This window comes from Amblyraja radiata, chromosome 24, assembly GCF_010909765.2.
Source record: "Amblyraja radiata isolate CabotCenter1 chromosome 24, sAmbRad1.1.pri, whole genome shotgun sequence".
Lineage (NCBI taxonomy): Eukaryota > Metazoa > Chordata > Chondrichthyes > Rajiformes > Rajidae > Amblyraja > Amblyraja radiata.
In genome coordinates, this window is record NC_045979.1 from 8,168,686 (window position 1) to 8,188,217 (window position 19,532).

Consider the following 19,532-nt stretch of genomic DNA (forward strand, 5'->3'; position numbering starts at 1 on the left):
GAGGTATCGGGACATGTGTTGCAACTCCTGGGGAGGGGGTGGTTTGGGTGAGAAGGAACAAGTTGACCATGGAGTTGACCATGGCGGAAAGGGGTGGAGATGGAAAGATGTGGCTAGTAGTGGGATCCCGTTGGAGGTGGCGAAACGTCGGAGGATTATATGCTGTATGCGATGGCTAATGGGGTGGAAGGTGAGGACAAGGGGGACTGTCCGTGTTATGAATGGGGGGAGGGGGAGCAAGAGCAGAGCTGCGGGATATTGAGGAGACCTTAATGAGAGCCTCATCTACAGAGGGAAAGAGGGGAACCCCCGGTCCCTAAAGAATGAGGACATCTCCAATGACCTGGTATGGAACACCTCATCTTGGGCGCAGATGCGATGTAGATGGAGGAATTGGGAGTAGGGGATAAAGCCTTTACAGGCAGTCGGGTGGGAAGAAGTGTAGTCTAGTCCTTGCATGAGGACAGGAGGAAGTGTGATTCAGATAACTGTGGAAGTCAGTGGGTTTGTAATATCCAGATAACTCCAGCCATTGTACTCATCCTAACCTGTTGATTAGCTCCAGTAATGTGCTGTTATTATTTTATATTTCCTGCACAGGCAGTATTTTGTTATTATTTCGTTTCAGCAGTAATAAACCAGTGCATCTCCACTGCGGTTGCCTTCCTTCCCAGTCTGAAGAAGGGTCTCGACCCAAAACATCACCCATTCCTTCTATCCAGAGATGCTATGCCTGTCCCGGTGAGTTACTCCAGCCCAAAGATACTAGAGGAGCTTTACTCCAGCCTTTTGTGTCTCTCTTCTGTGTAAACCTGAATCTGCGGTTCCTTCCTTCCTCCACGCCTCCCTGCAGTACCGGCCACGGCCAGGTCCTCCCTGCTAGGGGGCGCGACCGGCAACGCTACCTCCAATCGGAAAGCGGACAGCAGATGAGGTCCCGCCCTCCAGGACATACGATTGGTGCGTTCCGTCAGAGAGCGGGCGCCTAATGGCTAGGCCGTCTGTCAGTCAAAACGAAGCTGCAGCCCGCGCGCCTGGACGGCCGTTGGTGGGATCGAGTCAGCGCCGGTTGAAAAGAGGCGGGAGGCCGGAGCAAAGGTGCTATAGCGGATGTTTGGGCGGGAGGCCGTTTGTTTCTGTCTGTCCCCAGGTCAGTACCAAAGTACAACGGCATCAGGGAGCGTCTGTCCGGAAACGGGTTAAAACAAAAATCAAGAATCGGCTCCATACTCCGCGGCCGTGTTGAAAGGGAGGGGGTCGGTGAGTCGCGGAAGCCGTGCCCATGTATTGGGGTTTAGTTTAACATAACATATAACATATAACAATTACAGTGTCCGTGCTGAACAACTTTTTTCCCTTAGTCCCACCTGCCTGCACTCATACCATAACCCTCCATTCCCTTCTCATCCATATGCCTATCCAATTTATTTTTAAATGATACCAACGAACCTGCCTCCACCACTTCCACTGGAAGCTCATTCCACACCGCTACCACTCTCTGAGTAAAGAAGTTCCCCCTCATGTTACCCCTAAACTTTTGTCCCTTAATTCTGAAGTCATGTCCTCTTGTTTGAATCTTCCCTATTCTCAAAGGGAAAAGCTTGATCACATCAACTGTCTATCCCTCTCATCATTTTAAAGACCTCTATCAAGTCCCCCCTTAACCTTCTGCGCTCCAGAGAATAAAGACCTAACTTATTCAACCTATCTCTGTAACTTAGTTGTTGAAACCCAGGCAACATTCTAGTAAATCTCCTCTGTACTCTCTCTATTTTGTTGACATCCTTCCTATAATTGGGCGACCAAAATTGTACACCATACTCCAGATTTGGTCTCACCAATGCCTTGTACAATTTTAACATTACATCCCAGCTTCTATACTCAATGCTCTGATTTATAAAGGCTAGCATACCAAAAGCTTTATTTACCACCCTATCTATATGAGATTCCACCTTCAAGGAACTATGCACGGTTATTCCCAGATCCCTCTGTTCAACTGTATTCTTCAATTCCCTACCATTTATCATGTACGTCCTATTTTGATTTGTCCTGCCAAGGTGTAACACCTCACATTTATCAGCATTAAACTCCATCTGCCATCTTTCAGCCCATTTTTCCAAATGGCCTAAATCACTCTGTAGACTTTGGAAATCCTCTTCATTATCCACAACACCCCCTATCTTGGTATCATCTGCATACTTAGTTTAGAGATACAGCGCGGAAACGGGTCCTTCGGCCCACCAGGTCCGCGCCGGCCAGTGATCCCCGCACATTAACACAATGAATCCTACACCCACGACGGACAATTTTTACATGGATATCATGGATGCCATGACTAGGGGTTCACGATACCGTGCCCCTGGATATGGGTTCATAGGTATATGAAGGAGCGAGATGCTGGTTTAAACCGAAGATAGACACAGAATACTGGAGTAACTCAGCCGGGACAGGCATGGCATCTCTGGAGAGAAGGAATGGGTGTCGAGTCGAGTCGAGACCCTTCTTCAGACTACCTGGATTTTCTGAAGGCCTTTGTTAAGGTGCAGCACTTGAGGCTGCAAAAGAGGACGAGGCCCCATAGTGTCAGAGGAAATATGGATAACAGGTTGGCTGAATGGCAGAAGGCGGAGACGAGAGTGACAATAAAGTGAAGTGGGTTTCATCTGGTTGGCTGCCAGTGACTAGCGGAGTTCCGCAGGGGGCTATTCTTCACGTTGTATATAACTGATTTGGATGAAGGAATTGAAGGCCAAGTTTGCAGATGATACGAAGATAGATGGAGGGGCAGGTAGTATAGAGCAAGCAGGGACTCAGCAAAAGGACTTGGACAGGTTCAGAGAGTGGGTTGACAAGTGGCAGATACAATACAGCATATTCCCTTATTTGTGAAGCCATGCATTTTGATAGTAGGAATAAAGGCATGGACTATTTTTCTAAATGGGAGGGAATTTCGAAATCGGAGGTGCAAAGGGAAGGGAGTGCTGGTGCAGGATTCCAAAGAGTTAATTTGCAAGTTGAATCGGTAGTAAGGAAGGCAAATACAATGCTGGCATTTATTTCGAGAGGGCTAGAATGCAAAAACAGGGATGTAATGCTGAGGCTTTATAAGGCACTGGTCAGACTGCATTTGAAGGACTGAACAATTTTGGGCCCAATATAGGGGGGTTGCACGTAAGGTCACTGGGTCATAGGGCTTGACGCACGGAGCCTCTCAATCCATCTGGAGGACATACGTAACATCCGGTATATGTTATTAATACAAGAAACGCGTACTTTCCTACCTGTTAAAAACCGCCAAAATGTTGAATTTTTGCGGTGAAAAAAATTGTGGAAGTCGGGGTAAGTGTGAGAGAATAGATACCCAACTTCAGAATTCCAAAAGTGAAGCGAAATGAAGGTAAAGAGAAGCGAGAGCTGAAGGGACAACAATAGCTAAAGTGCTTGGTATCGAAATTGAATATATTGGGAATTATCGCATTTGCTCACTGCATTTCATCAAGTAAGGCATTATTTGTGTTTTTTCTTGATTCCTTTGGTATCTAAAAAGTCTCAGAAGTGATAAATCTGGCTGTAAATTTTTCTTCAGATGCGTCTTCATTTTGTATGTAAAAACCCACGAGAACCATGGGCGATTTAAAAAATTTACAGCCAGATTAAGTGGACATTGACCACCTTAGGTGTCAGGGGTTATGGGGTGAAGGCAGGAGAATGGGGTTGAGAGGGAAAGATAGATCAGCCATGATTGAATGATGGAGTCGATGTATGGGCTGAATGGCCTGATTCTTCTCCTCGAACGTATGAACTTTTAAAGGTTGTTATCGTTTCTGCCTCAACTTGCAACTCATTCCACACGTTTCCCCTTGGATTCCTATTAAATTTTGCCCCTCATCATAAACTATGTCCTCTTGTTCTTGATTCTCCTACATCTGGGTAAAAGATTCTGGGCATATACCCTAGCTATACACCTCTATAAGATCACCCCTATCCTCTACACTCCAAGGAACACAGTCCTAGCCTGCCCAACCTCCTGCTATAGGTCAGGCCCTCGAGTCTTGGCAACATCCTTGTAAATCTTCTCTGCACTCTTTCTAGCTTATCAAATCTTTCCCACAATAGGGTGACCAAGTCCGAACACATTATTCCGAACTGTGGCCTCACAGCACTTTGTAACATAACATCCCAACTTTTATACTCTAAACCCTGTCTGATGAAGGCCAATGCGTGAAAGTCTTGACCACCTTATCTACCTGTGACGCCACTTTTAAGGAATTATACCTGCTCCCTTAGATCCCACTGCTTGACAACACTCCACAGAGCCCTGTCATTTACTGTAAAGGCCATGCCCTGCCTGGACTTCCCAAACTGCACCACGTCACATTTATCGGCATTAATCTCCATTAACCATTCATTTGCCCAACTGATCAAGATTCTGCTGTAAACTTTGATAACCATCTTCGCTACATACAATATCACCCACTTTAATGTAATTTGCAAACTTATTAAAGCCTTGCACATTCTCACCCAAATTATTGATATAGATGACAAACAGCAATGGGACCAGCACTGAACTTCAAAATACACCACTTAGTTATAGGTCTCCAGTCCGAAAAACAAACTTTCCCCATCACCCTCTGCTTCCTTCCATCAAACCAATTTGTATCCAGCTGGCTAGTCTCCTTGGGTCCTATGCGATGTAAATTTCCAAAGCTGCCTATCATGCGGTGCTGAATAGTGAATGGTTCTGTGTGCACTGCACGTTGGTGGGCGTTTCTATTCGGTCATGAGTATTTTAGTAATTTGCGATAGGGTAGGTTGGGTCTCATGGTGCTATGTGCTCAGTGGTGGGAGGGACATTGGGATTGTGTGCCCTCTGGGAGGTGTGTAGGTGCTGAATGTGCACTCATGCTTGGGCTCACAAATACTGTACTCAAAGGTGCAGTAGCTTGTTAGAACTGTGCCCACTCACTGGCTGTTCTTGGGCCTCTATGCTAAAGGTGAACGATTTCAGTGCAAATGTGCTCACTGGTAGGTGACATGGCCTCTGTGCCCATGGGTGAGATAGCTTATGGGTTACTTCATGCCTACTTGAGTGGTGGATTACAAGTATTATGTCCATAGGTATGTAGCCGGGAGTGGTGAATCTACTAGAGCATGGCTCGTTCCCTTCTGTATGCCAATGGTGAGGTATCTTGTGGAAATTGTGATCTCTAGTGAGGTGCCTCTGCTGTGTGTTCACTGATGGGATTGCCTCATACCTGATGTCCACTGGCATAAGCGTGATCTCATGGGCATTGTATGAAAGAGTGAAAAGTAGTTAATATTGTGTGGAAAGGGTATTTCATTAAAGATTTTGTCTTATTTGTGCTTTACCAAGAAATAATGGCTGTATGAGAAAGTAATTTGTTAATTCGATTGGTTTTACAGTGCATTAGGAGCTAAACCCTGTCGGTGGTTTAGCGGAGTATGAAATGAATGGAACACTAATCCCAAACACACCTTTTGCTGTGGATTTCTGGCAGATTCGGAAATGCAGCCACGTCCGTTTGTTTTTCCTCTCCCACTTGCACAGTGATCATACATCTGGTCTTTCTTCTACCTGGAGCAGATCCATATACTGCTCTCCCATTACTGCTAAGTTGTTACGATGGAAGTTTCAGGTGAGGTTAAGAGCTGAAGATTTTATATCCTGTCTAATTACTCTTATTTACAAGGTCTCTGATCTTTTACTCAAATACCACTGTGAGCCGTTGGCTAGCTATTCAACTGCAGAGGAGCCCATTGTTGAAATTATTTTTCTATTTCAGAAATTATGCAACATTCATTGTGGAGAGAAGCTGACAATTCCTTGTTTTCAATATATTTTTTAATAAGAATCTTCTGTTTAATTTGTGTGAAAAATGACAAAAAAACATATTTGAGCAAACCCACTTCTTTATTTGAAAAGAAACCGATTTCGAGATGTGGGTGACAAGTTGGCATTTATTGTTGCTCCCTGATGTCATTAAGAATTAACCGTGGAATTCAAATCTCCATCTTAGGTACAAACCCTTGCCCTTTTTATGAATGCATCATTGTTGCCTTTATTTCCCCCCATGAAAATCGCACTTGATCCCAAACCTCTCCTCCTGGACATTAAGCTTCCTTAGTTCCAGCAATTAAATTAAAAATCTGGCATGAATAGGCAGATTATTTTCAAGCATCCTCATTCAATGCTTTTAATTTAGTTTAGTAATGCAACTGTGATTCTATAGTATGGAGAGAATCAAGTGTGATTATAATTTATTAATGCTTCCAATAATTATGTTATTTTAAAATAAAATGTTATCAACAGGTCGAGGAAACATTGATCCACCCACTCGATGTAGGAGAAAGTCACCTCTTGTATCTTGATGAAGTTGGAAAAGAGACCATGACCGTGACTTTGATTGACAGCAATCACTGCCCTGGTTCTGTCATGTTTCTGTTTGATGGATACTTTGGTTCCATTCTATACACAGGTATGCCAGATAACCATTTTTACCAATCTTCATGCAGGATCTCAATCCAAAATGCAAATCATCCCTTTGAATACACAGATGCTGCTTGACCTGCTGAGAATTTTCAGCAGTTTTTATGTTCTAGATTCCATGCAATCTCTTGCCACTCATGACAGATAAGCTTAACTGTAAATTATAATGATTATTTGTTGTTTAAATTATTTACTTACACATTGATTGAAAGAAATCTTGACATAAAAATCCATTATATAGCAACCTTTTATTTCCTGCCGTTGTTCGTTAGCAAGTTGACTACCTATAATAAAGTCTGATCACAGTCATTTTGTAGTGGCTTTGCATCGTTCTGGAAATTCGACTGGCCCCAAAAAGCACCTACTGCTCCATTCCTTGGTCACATTTTGGGAAATCTGATCAGCTACTTGTGTTTCTACTCCGTGCCTACAAGCAAAAACTGAAGCAGGGATATCCTGTACAGAAAGTTTTCAATGCTGGTTTGTGGACACAAATTACATTCTTCGCGACTGCTTTGAGTCAGTGGACTGGTCCATATTCAGGGATTTTGCTGCCAACGTGTATGCTGAAGAAGCCAATCCTAATGTTCCCCAACTGGAAACTATGGATGACTCTGAGGTAATTTACAAGGAGAAGGCCAGGACCTGTCAAACAATCTCGAGCAGGACACGAAAGCTCCCTATGATCTTCGCAGAGCCATCAAGAATGCCAAGAGACAATACCAGGACAAACTTGAATCCCAGTACAGGTGCACAACCTTTTATCCGAAGATCCAAATAACGAAAACCTCCGAATAGCGGACATTTTTTCGGTCCTTGAAGAAAGGTCCTTGAAAACGTTCACCGAGGGCGGCCCGCAGAGGTGACAGCGGAACCTCCGGTCGGTCCTCGAAGAAAGGGGAACTAAATCCCCATTCATAAAAGAGAAGGTGAGGGTATATTGCGCGGGAGGGTTAATAATTGACAATATGCTGCTGCCTGCCCGCTGAGTTAAAAAGTTCCCACGGTAGCACGATACACAGTGTATCGTGAGTCTTGCGTGGGAACTTTTTAACTCAGCGGGCAGGCAGCAGCAGCAGATTGTCGCTGCCTTCAGTTTCACCCCACCTACACCCCTCTGCTTCCTGGCCACGTGTGTGACCCCTTCCCTCCCCTCTCCAGCTCCCCGCCCATTGCACCGCCGCGGGGGCTTTGCACTGTCTTCATGTCGGCGATGCTAGCAGGTCAGTGCCAGTCACCGGAGACGTCAGGACCAACGGGACACCGACCCCCAGGCCCACTGCAAGCACGGAGATCCCAGAGACCCACAGCCAGCAGCAGCCCAGCCCCATTCCAACTCCAGAGGAAAACTGCAAACTGGCCGGAGACGTCAGGACCACCAGAAGCCGCTCCCCGATGGGCCGCTACGGCGACAAGTGGCAGTTCGCCCACAGCCCCCTCATCGGGACACCGACCCCCAGGCCCATTGCAAGCACGGAGATCCCAGATCAGCAACTCCAGCCCAGCCCCGCTCCAACTCCAGAGGAACACGCTCCCTGTATGGGCAGAAGCTGATGGTGTGCAAGGTACGTCTTGTTCTTGGGGTCGCGCAGCTCGGGCTGTGGGCGAACTGCCACTTGTCGCCGTAGCGGCCCATCGGGGAGCGGATTCCTCTGGAGCTGGAGGGGGAGGGGGGTATTGTGCTGTTTAATCGCCCCCTGCTATCCAAGGGACAGGGAGACAGGACGTTCACCGAGGGCGGCCCGCAGAGGTGACAGCGGAACCTCCGGTCGGTCCTCGAAGAAAGGGGAACTAAATCCCCATTCATAAAAGAGAAGGTGAGGGTACATTGCGCGGGAGAGTAGGAATCCCAAGACAAAGTTGAGTGAGCGTTCACCGAGGGTGGCCCGCAGAGGTGACAGCGGAACCTCCGGTCGGTCCTGGAAGAAAGGGGAACTAAATCCCCTTCATAAAAGAGAAGTGGAGGGTATATTGCCCGGGAGGGTATATCGCCTACCTGGAAGAAACCGGACATTTTTTCCAGGATGTCGTCTGCACACCAAAGCTCACCAAAGCTCACGTTTGGTGCCAAACGCACGTCGCCTCTGCTGCACACGGATATAAGAGTGTGAAAATGTCTCCTAAGGGCATGTAGCCCCGCTAGGGTGACATGAGTGCGAGAGGTGATTCAATGCTGCGGTCACATTTACAAATTCAGGAATTCATTCAACACACTGCATTTCATACAGACATTTATTCTGCAAGGAAAAACTACATTGAAGACTCAAACTCGCGACCGAGGAACTGCCGGGATCAAGGCGCAAACTCGCGACCTTGCGGATATGAGCCGAGCACTCTACCACTGAGCCAGCCATTAAAATTTACGCTAAAAAATTTCCATTCCGAAGACCGACAAATTCCGAAATACGAAAAGTGTCTGGTCCCAAGGCTTTCGGATAAAAGGTTGTGCACCTGTATATTTATTCAGATACCCGCAAACTGGCAAGGCCTGACTATTATAACTGGCTGCAAAGCTAATAGGCCTGTCCCACTTAGGCGATTTGTTTGGGCGACTACAGGCGACTACAACATGTTGAAAAGTTTTCGGCGACAGTGGCGACAATTTTTGCTGTCATAGGTCGTCGTCAGGTATCTTAGGTGAATTCTATTAAAATTAGTCCCTGGCAGTCGCCTAACGAGTCGCCTAAGAGGGACAGGCCCATAAGTCAGGCAACATTGCTGGCGATAGTGCAGCCCTACCTGATGAACTATTTGCATTCTATGTTCACTTTAATCAAAAGGCCAACAGTGTGATGAAATTTGTACTGTCAGATTCAGGTGTGCCTTTTCCCAGGGTCACTATTGCAGAAGTTAGATTGGCCTTACTGAGGGTGAGCCCACAGAAAGCAACTGGTCCGGACGCAGTTCCTGGCCACATCCAATGGACTAACTAGCGGGAGTGTTCATGGACATCTTTAATCTCTCCCTAATTTGTTCTGACGTACCCACCTGCTTCAAGAAGGCCACGAGTACTATCCAGTAGCCTTGACATCCACCATGATGTGCTTTGAGAGGCTGGTTATGGAATCCAGCCTATCAAACAACATTGATCCACTGCAGTTCACCTATCGCCACAACAGGTTCATGGCCGATGCCATCTCCCTGGCTCTACATTCATCCCTAGAACACTTGGAAAAGAGAGACACCTTCATCAGACTTCTATTCATAGACTACGGCTCTGCTTTTAACACCATTGTTCCATCCAAGCTTATTTCCAAACACCTGGAACTTGGAGTCAGCACTCACCTCTGCAACTGGATCCTTGACTTCCTGACCAACAGATTACAATCAGTGAGGATTGATGACAAATCATCCTCTACAACAATGCTCAACACAGGTGCCCCGCAAGAATGCGTTCTCAGCTCCCTTTTTTACTAGTTATACATCCATGACTGCAGCCAAATACAATTCCAACTCAATTTACAAATTTTCAGACACCACCATAGTGGACCAGATATCAAATAATGAGGAGACTGAGTACAGGAAGGAGTTGGAAAACATCGTAACTAGGTGCTAAAACAACAACCTTTTCCTTAATATCAGTAAGATAATGGAGATTACGATTGACTTCAGGATGTGAAGCAGTTTCGGGTCGAGACCCTTCTTCAGACTCCGAAACATCACCCATTCCTTCTCTCCAGGGATGCTGCCTGACCCGCTGAGTTACTCCAGCATTTTGTGTCTACCTTCGATTTAATCCAGTATCTGCAGTTCTTTCGTACACAATACTCTACGGTGCTGAAGTAGAGATGGTTCAAAGCTTCAAATGTGGACGTAGCCCAGACCATCAAGCAAACCAACCTCCCTTCCATTAACTCCATCTATACATTACACTGCCTTGGCTAGGCCACCAACATAATCAAGGACAAGTCTCACCCTGTCACTCCCTCTTCTCCCTGCTCCCATCAGGCAAAGAGTACAGAAGTGTGAAAATGCATACCTCCAGATTTAGGGAAACATTTTTCCAAGCTCTAATCTGGCAACTGAACCATCCTATCACCAACTAGAGAGCAGTCCTGACCTACCACCTCATGGGAGACTCTCGAACTATCTTTGATCAGACTTTACTGCACTTTATCTTGCACTGAACGTTATTCCCTTTATTCTACATCTACACTGTGGATGGCTTGATTGTAACTATGTATAGTCCTTTCGCTGACTAGATAGCACGCACCAAAAAAGCTTTTCACTCTACCTAGGTACACGTGACATTAAACTAAATTGAAAGTGGACATGGATCATCCTTGATTCTCAAGCCCAGATTCTGCTGTCTCCTAGAACCATGATCTTTTATTCTGACCTTTCTGACTAATATTTCTTCCAGGGGCACACTTCACATTATCCTCACCATTTAGCTGGATCACTAGGTCTGGACTATTAGAAACATAGAAATTAGGTGCAGGAGTAGGCCATTCGGCCCTTCGAGCCTGCACCGCCATTCAATATGATCATGGCTGATCATCCAACTCAGTATCCCGTACCTGCCTTCTCTCCATACCCTCTGATCCCCTTAGCCACAAGGGCCACATCTAACTCCCTCTTAAATATAGCCAATGAACTGGCCTCGACTACCCTCTGTGGCAGGGAGTTCCAGAGATTCACCACTCTCTGTGTGAAAACAGACATATTGACATAGGTGGCCTTCTCCTCGCCAATCTGATAATATCATTTGTCCCGTATTTTCCATATTGAAACCTCTTTCATTAACAAGGTTTGGGAGTGATAGAAATTGTCGGCGGTGAATTTCGGTATACTGGATTTAGTAAGCAGTTAAGGTAATATAGGATAGTTGCTGCTCCAACATTACCCAGGACATTTGTGATATTGACTGGTATATCTTGAGTTTCATGGCAACTGAATATAGATTTTCTGTTAGAAACTTAATAATCATGGTGGAAAATTCGGTATTTGCAGCACTTGCATCGGTACACTTCTGGCACACTTTAATGCACTCTTATTTGTTATATAAAAACCACTCCAAGAGCTCTACATGATGAATGAGTGGAACTGCTGTAATGTTGCTTTGTCTTCTGTTTGATTTGAACAGCCTGCTTTTGGAATTTTTCAGTTTTTTGTCCTTCTGTTGAATAGGAAATCATTGACATTTCAAGCTCTATCCTTTCCTTCCCCTCCCTTCCTGCCAATTATTCCTGTTTATCATTTAGTGATTCCTACAGGGATCTATTGTCTTCCAAGGGTAAATAAGGGAGAATGAACTATTTTCATTAATGATCCCAGCAAATGCAGCTTTATGGATCGCCATTGTCCATAATCAATGGTCAATCAGTTCAGTGTAAACGATTGTAAAGACAATTTTCTAAATGCATTTTAGTAATGCCTTTAATAACATCCCCCATTGTAGGCTGATCTAGAAGAGTAAGATATACAGGATTTACAGTGAATTAGTTACATGGATTCATGGACTAATAGAAGATGGTTGTTGTTAAAGGGAGCGTTATTCAGGCCTGAACTTGGGGTCCATTAATGCACTTGGGGTCCAATTCCATCGATTTCTGAAAGTGGCAACACGTGGAGTGGCAATAAAGGCGTATGTTGCTCACCTTCATTGGTCGGGGCATTGAATACAAGAGTACGGAAGTGATGATGCAGCTCTATAAGATTTTGGTTAGGCCGCAGTTGGAGGATTTCATGCATTTATGGTTGACCCATAACAGGAAGAATGAAGATTTTGAAAGGGTTTAGAAGAGGTTTATCAGAAACCTCCTTTCATTTGAGGGTTTTTAGCTACAAGGTGGACATACAGTAAACCCTCGTTACAACGTACACAGGGGGTGACGGGTGGTGAAAAGTGTCAGTTTTTGCTGATTGTCCGCTATAAACTAGTATGGTTTGATCATTCGATGTAGTAGAAACTAGGAACTGCAAAAGCTGATTAATACACAAAAGGACACAAAGTGCCTGGAGTAACTCAGCAGGTCAGGCAGCATCTTTGGAGAACATTGATAAGTGGGGCTTTGGGTCAGGACCCTTCTTCAGACAGATTCAGCCCCTGTGTTTCACCTTAACACTGGGTGTCGATACCGCAGTCTGCACCAGTGAGCCCTTCCTCACCAGCTGCCACATGGTCCGGATGAAGCGGATGTTGTTGTAGCCCCTAGTCGGCAGCACTTTCTTCAGGTGCCATCGACAGGGTCACCATGAGGCTCCCTCACCTCTCACCAGCTGCCGCTTCTTCCTGTCAGCCGTTGCTTTGTTCTCTCTGCCCTCCATTGCTGCCTCCACCTCCTTATCCACCACCACCTCAGAGGTTGATGGGAGACCTGATAGAAGTATATATAAAGTTATTAAAAGATATAGGTAAGGTAGACATTCAGAATCTTATTCCCAGGGTACAAATGTCGAAGACTGGAGGGTATAGCTTTAAGGTGGAAGCTTCAAAGTTTAATGGAAATGCGCAGGGCAAGTTTTATTTTACACAATGAATAGTGGGTGCGTGGAATATGCTGCCAGAAGTGGTGAGGGAGGAAGAGACAACAGTGGCATTTAGAAGCTTTTAGATAGGCACATGGATATGCAAGCAATGGACGAATGGATCACGTGCGGGCAGGAGAGATCAGTTTATTTTGGCATCATATTCAACAGAGACATTATGGGCTGAAGGGCTTGTTCCTGTGCTGTAGTTTTCTATGTTCTACATTTTAAGATTTGGATAGAGTTTAAAAATAAAACAAGAGGCTGTGAAAATCAGCTTCAATAACAGTGTTGATGGTATTCTCTTTAGCGGATTTCCGTTACACACCCACCATGTTCTGCAGCTTGCCATTGAGCACAAGGAAAAAAATAGATGCTCTATACCTGGACAATACAAATTGTGATCCTGAGTCAGTGCTGCCTTCCCGTCACGAAGCAACCGAACAGATCAAAGAAATAATCAACAGTCACCCAGGACATGATATTGTAATTGGTAAGGATCATATAACTCTTTAGTTTACTTGTCTTGATCCACAGAACTCAGACTCCTTCCTTATGTCAGTGTTGCGTTCATATAATAGGAAATATGGTCACGGTGCCATAAGGTTAGGCCCTAATTGATATACATTTGTGTGCAAGCAGATGCAGGATACGTATGTGGGACACACCAACACTGTATTTCTCCTACATAAAACAAATTCTCAGTATCCAATGCCAATGTATGAGAATTTCTCATTTTTGAGTCTTTTTCTTCCTTATTGAGTGTCGCACAGTTAATTTGTGTTGCACTGCCAGGAAAAACCTAATCTGTTGATTTTAACTTTGACCTGAGCATTTTGGCACTTTCAACGGGCCTACGCTCAATTGAAAAAAGTTCCAGGCAACTCCAGTGCTTGGGTGGGTGGGACTCCTTGTACTTCTGGTGTGAATCATCCCCTTAGTAGTGGAAATCAAATGGGGAAACTTGCATTAAAAAAATAATCTGTAGATGCTTAATGGAAAATGAGTTCTGCAAAAATGCATTAGTTCCTCTGTTGGCTCAACACTAATATTATGAATTGAATGGAGGAAAGTATTCACCGCTTAAGATTTGAGTTACAAAAGTGACATTTGATCGGACCTGGATTGGGAAGTGAGAAATCATTTCAATTTCATATCCAGAAAGAATGTGGTCTGTGACTAACTCTGCTCATCCTGTCTGATAAAAGAACCCTAGACTAAAAGTCAAGTGTGATTAATAAAATTTCCAGAGCGGTTCATATGAAGTTGACAAATGGCGACTTTAAAAATGCATCATCAACAGTGCTATCCTCTAATCCAGGGGTCTCCAAACTATGGCCCAGGGGCCACATCCGGCACGCGACGAGATTTTATCCGGCCCGCAACAAGCTCTTAACACATAGTAGGGGGGGAGCACTAGGACCCAGCAGAGCCAGACCACTTGCTGCCGGTGGAGGTTGTGGGCCTGGTGGTGAGCCTGGAACTCTGGTGAGATGATGGCTCTGGGTGTGTGTGTGTGACATTTCTTTATTTTTTCCTACGGCCTGCATAAATGTGCCAAATATATAATGTGACCCTCATGCTGAAAAGTTTGGAGGCCCCTGCTCTAATCGTACAACGATTGATATAGCATGCGAGGCTGAGGAAGATTCCATCCTACCTTCTGTAATTATTACTGGAAATTGACTGTGCAGACTGTTGGTGAGTAGTGCTTCTGTGGTGGAATAGCCAGTGGATACTCGGTCATTGTTCACAATGTATATTGACTGTTTGGGTGAAAAATAGGACATAATTTTTTTACTTTCATACTTTCACCTTCAGTTACTGTCCTCAGAAGGTGGAAGATTATTGAAGGAGTTTTGTTTTTCTGAAAACGTATTATGATAGATTGTAATCACCTCTCTGTAAAAATTACATAGTTCCAAGAGTAGGGGTACTGTTCCTCTTGGTCATTAATTCACTCTATTGGAGAAAACTGACAATATCTCAGCACTAATCTATATTACTAAAAGTAAGATCTTGACCACTTCCTGTTTTTCTCTTTCGTGATTTTAGAAAAAATGCTGCCACTTACAGCTGTGATTTTTGGCCATCTTACTCGGAGCCCCCCTCCGCTGTGCAGGACAATAGGATTTTTCCCATCGATGAAAAATAAAAGAGTTATTAATGTTTAGATTCGCTCTGCTGCCCCTGCTGGTGGGAGGGGGAGGAACTATAAAACCCAGAAGTGTTGTGCTTCACTCAGTCGCTGCAAGATGGAGGAAGCGAGAGGGTCATGTCTCTCTGAGCTGTGAATAACACTGAACACATGTCTACTCAACTGTGAGTGCCCTTAATGTGGTTTGAAAATGAGAATGTGGTTGCTTTGAAATGCTGCACTGCAAATGGTTTTTGGTGGTGGGGGTTGCTTTGAACTGCTGCACTGCAAATGGTTGTTGGTGAGGGGGTTGCTTTGAAATGCTGCACTGCAAATGGTTGTTGGTGGGGGGGGGGGGGTGCTTTGAACTGCTGCACTGCAAATGGTTGTTGGTGGGGGAGGGTTGCTTTGAACTGCTGCACTGCAAATGGTTGTTGGTGGGGGAGGGTTGCTTTGAACTGCTTCGACTAATGCAATCAACTCGACGTGCACAAACGGAAGATCAAATAGAACAAGTTGTCCTACAACTTTAGGCTGTGTATGCCACACGAAAGAAGAAGAGAAAGCTGAGCATTTAAACAGTAAACCTGGCTACCAAAAACACCATCTGATCATTGTCCTGATTGCTACTTGCAGTTATTATGTTTCCTTCTTTCCAACAATGATTATTCTTTAAAAAATGGTATTAATTGAACGGCACATTGAAATATCCAGAAAATACAAAATATGCTATTTAAATGTCTTGCTTCTTTTATTTAAATATTATTTCCTTTATCTTTTGCATTATCTCCCCTTTTTTGTTTCATTTCTTTCTTTCATTTCAAATGTTTGATTACATTATGCCTGACACATGGTTCTTATTGTAATTTCAGGTCTCTATAACTTGGGGAAAGAATCCTTATTAGTAGAGTTGGCCCTGACCTTTAAAACTTGGATAGTAGTGAGTCCTCGAAGACTTGAGATGTTTCAACTGCTGAAACTGAGCGATGTGTTCACTTCAGAGGTGGGGACTGGAAGAATCCAAGTGGTAGATCAGAACGAAATTAATCGATTTAATATGATTAAGTGGAATCAGCTCCATCCCACGATTGCTATTGTCCCTACAAGCCGCAGATTCAAAGTCTCGCACAAAGATATTCATGTGGTTCCTTATTCGGATCATTCCTCCTTTCAGGAGTTGCAAGAATTTGTGTCCAGACTGGAGCCTTGTTCCATTATGCCCATAGTAAAAAGAAAGCCGTGTCAAGTATACTTCTCCCAGTATCTTAGTTCAAATGATGAGTCGCAGGTAATCCAAATTCCAGAAACAGTAGAAAGATATATGAAGATGAATTTGAAACACAATGATATGCTGCCTCGTCAGTTCTTGAAACCCAGAGCTCTGGATATTCCTCGCGGTGTAGTGTTTGAGGCACCACAACTTGACTGCATTGGAGAAGAACTGAGTTGTAACAACAATGAGCAGGAAATTTATAAACAGTTGAATACTGGCAACAAGCAGTTGTCAGAAATATATATTTGCCAAGACTGGAATGAAGGCAACAGTCCAAACAGAGAAGGACAGAGTTCTGAATTCAATAAAGATATAGTTTTTGAAAAACAGTCTAACAAAGAACACAGCTTATTAAAGCAAAACATCAAAGTTCCCTTGCCCACAGAACAGAAATCCAGTTTATGCTTATTGGATGTTCCAGAATACTTAAAGATAAGAAATCCATTAATGCTGAAAAAATGGCATCATGGGAAATCTCCATATTATCATTTAGGAAAGCAATCAATAAGAAACTTTAACCCAGCCTTTGCAAAATCATCAAGACCTTCGCAATTGCCAGGAAGAAGCACAAAATCATCATTTGTAACAATCAAATCTTTTTTCGAGTCAAGAATTTGTAAGGACCAACGGAATGCAGGGCAAATCAAATCTGAAGAATTGGAGTGTGTTTCAATTGTGCCAAGTAGTAGCACCTCTAAACTCAAACCCAGTTTTACTGATACAAGCCAGAGTCAACGTTATGCAAGCCTGAAATCTTTTGATGCTGTTGTTGAACAATATTTTAAGAGGAGGCATAAACTAACTGCGAGAAACCCATTGAACTAGAACACGAGAACAGCTGCATTATAATGGCTAATGTAGGTTTGAAATGATTTTTAACAACTAGCACTTTATGAACGTACAGTTATTCCTCATTCACAGCGTCGGGGAACTTCCCAATGGTTTGTGTGGCTAGTATGTTAAATATAGCTTTTGAAATGTCTCAAGAAGAGCAGTCCAGTATTTCAAAACTGACAGATTGTTCAAGAAAGTTTGAGCATCTTTCCATTCATTAAATCTTATAAGTACTCTTGTAAATGTGACCACTTTAGAGCATAACTCTGCTTCCCATTCCATCTTATCCACTTATCATTTCTCAAGGTGACTATGTAAAGACATTTAGGTATATAAAGAGGGAAATGAAGCCTAATGTATTCCATTTGTATCATTATTTCCCTTGCACACTGTGCCAACATACTGATGTCATGTATAATGGTGAAATTATAATGGGTTTTAAATTTGAGTTTGTCATCAGAAATAGTTTGTGGGGCTGATTTTATTTTTATAAAAATCATTTTTAGATTATGTTAAACATTACTTTTATTTTTTTCCATCTTGTCAACTTTGAGGCCAATATGATCTATTTGGAATGAAACCTTTATATAACTTCAATTTTTGAATCTTTTTATTTATTAATAATGTAAAAGTATATAGTGGTGACTTTCAGCAAATATTTTGTATGAGGCCGCATTTATCATCAAGGAACCCCACCATCTGGGCTGTGCGCTCTCGCTGCTATCATCAGGAAGGAGGTGCAGAAACCTGCAGTCCCATACCACACGATTGAGGAACAGTTACAACCCCCACAATCCGAATCCTACTTGACAAAGGAAATCTTTGGACCAGCTTTTGCACGACCATGAAGTTAAAAAATATATATATTTTGCACTAATGTCTTGTTTTTTGTCTTTTGTTTAACTGTCTTAGAACATAGAAAGGTGCAGGACAGAAACAGGCCCTTTGCTCACAGTCTGTGCTGAACATAATATTAAAATAAACTAATCACAATCTTTCCGCACACGTTCCATATAGCTCCATTCCCTGCACGTCCATGTGCCTATCTAAAAGCCTCTTAAATACCACTATCATATCTACCGTATTGTGTGTAAAATATGTATATCTTGTTTTGTCTTTTTTGTATGTGCCTGTGATGCTGCTGCAATTCGTGTGTATATATAAATTTGACTCCACCCCTAAATGCAGCCACTGACCTTAATGGTCAGGGTAAAAGCACGAGTAAAGTGGTGCAGCTTCGACACATATTTAGGTCACCTGTTATGAAATCTATTGTATGGACTGATTATTGAGTGAGCTCATGCAGAGCTATTTGACAATGAGGGCAAATAGGATGGCCTGCACTAAGGAAACGGCATGTAGAAATGCATGGTTGAGGTCCATACAATGTAGGCTATAACTTTCCTTGATCATCGTTGCTGGCTTTGATTTGTTCTATTGATACCTATTTGTTCTTTGTACCTATTCATACCTCTAGGTTCCCTCTCCCCTGACTCAATCTGAAGAAGGGTCTCGACCCGAAACGTCACGTAGTATCAAATGTCTTTTTGATAATTACAGTTCTGTGAACCTGACATAAATGGAAGGGTAATTATTGGGGGAAATTCTGCTAAACAAAGTTAATCTACACATGGAGTGGTAGTGATTAATCAAAGATTGTCTTGATTTTTTGTTTAGAAGAAGATTCTGTTTGATCACTTTTACAAAGTGTGTTGATGAAGGCATGTAGTTGATGTTGCATAGACTTCATTAAGGATTTTGACAAGGTTAGAGAACATGGGATTCAGAATAAATTTGGCAAGGGGGGGCAGGCTTTATGCTTGGTACCCTCAAAGTACTTACAATTTTATTTGGATTTTTCTTTATTGTGGCCACGCCCACGGCTGCGCGAAACGCTATTGAGAACTGCTGTGAGGTTTTTATCCGAGTAGGAGTGGAAGGGCACTAGGACCGCAGGGAGGCTCTCCCTGCAAAGCGTGGTCGATCCCGGGCCTCCCTGTCCCAGCGAGCTCCGGCTCCCAGTCATCAGCTAGAGCAGGTAATGTGAGGGAGACAGCGGCGCCACGGGTCTCGGTGTGATCGCGAACGCGGAGGTTGGTGCAGGGTCCTAAGGCAAGTCAACACCAAGGTCGGGGTGAGGGGAAGGGAATGCCCACGGAGATGAGTGAGGGGACCGATGCACGGGGAGGGGCTGTGTAGGAAGGAACTGTAGATGCTGGTTCACACCGAAAATAGACACACAATGCCGCAGTAACTCAGCGGGACAGGCAGCATCTCGGGAGAGAAGGAATGGGTGCATATGAATCAAG

General features: G+C 43.8%; 1 protein-coding gene across 5 annotated transcripts; it reads left to right on the forward strand.

The window, feature by feature from the left end:
* The first annotated feature begins 973 nt into the window (after positions 1-973).
* dclre1b (DNA cross-link repair 1B) lies at positions 974-17,686 on the forward strand. Of its 5 annotated transcripts, none has more exons than XM_033042348.1 (5): positions 1,011-1,150; positions 5,425-5,657; positions 6,332-6,497; positions 13,290-13,472; positions 15,989-17,686. In XM_033042348.1, exons 2-5 carry the CDS (start codon positions 5,469-5,471, stop codon positions 17,212-17,214), a joined length of 1,764 nt encoding a protein of 587 aa, XP_032898239.1. In that variant the 5' UTR covers positions 1,011-1,150; positions 5,425-5,468; the 3' UTR covers positions 17,215-17,686. The 5 variants fall into 5 exon arrangements, with proteins under 5 accessions (XP_032898243.1, XP_032898239.1, XP_032898241.1 ...); XM_033042350.1 differs by having other exon boundaries at positions 1,033-1,150; positions 13,293-13,472; XM_033042349.1 differs by lacking the exon at positions 1,011-1,150 and adding an exon at positions 2,206-2,341.
* The last annotated feature ends 1,846 nt before the right edge of the window (positions 17,687-19,532 follow it).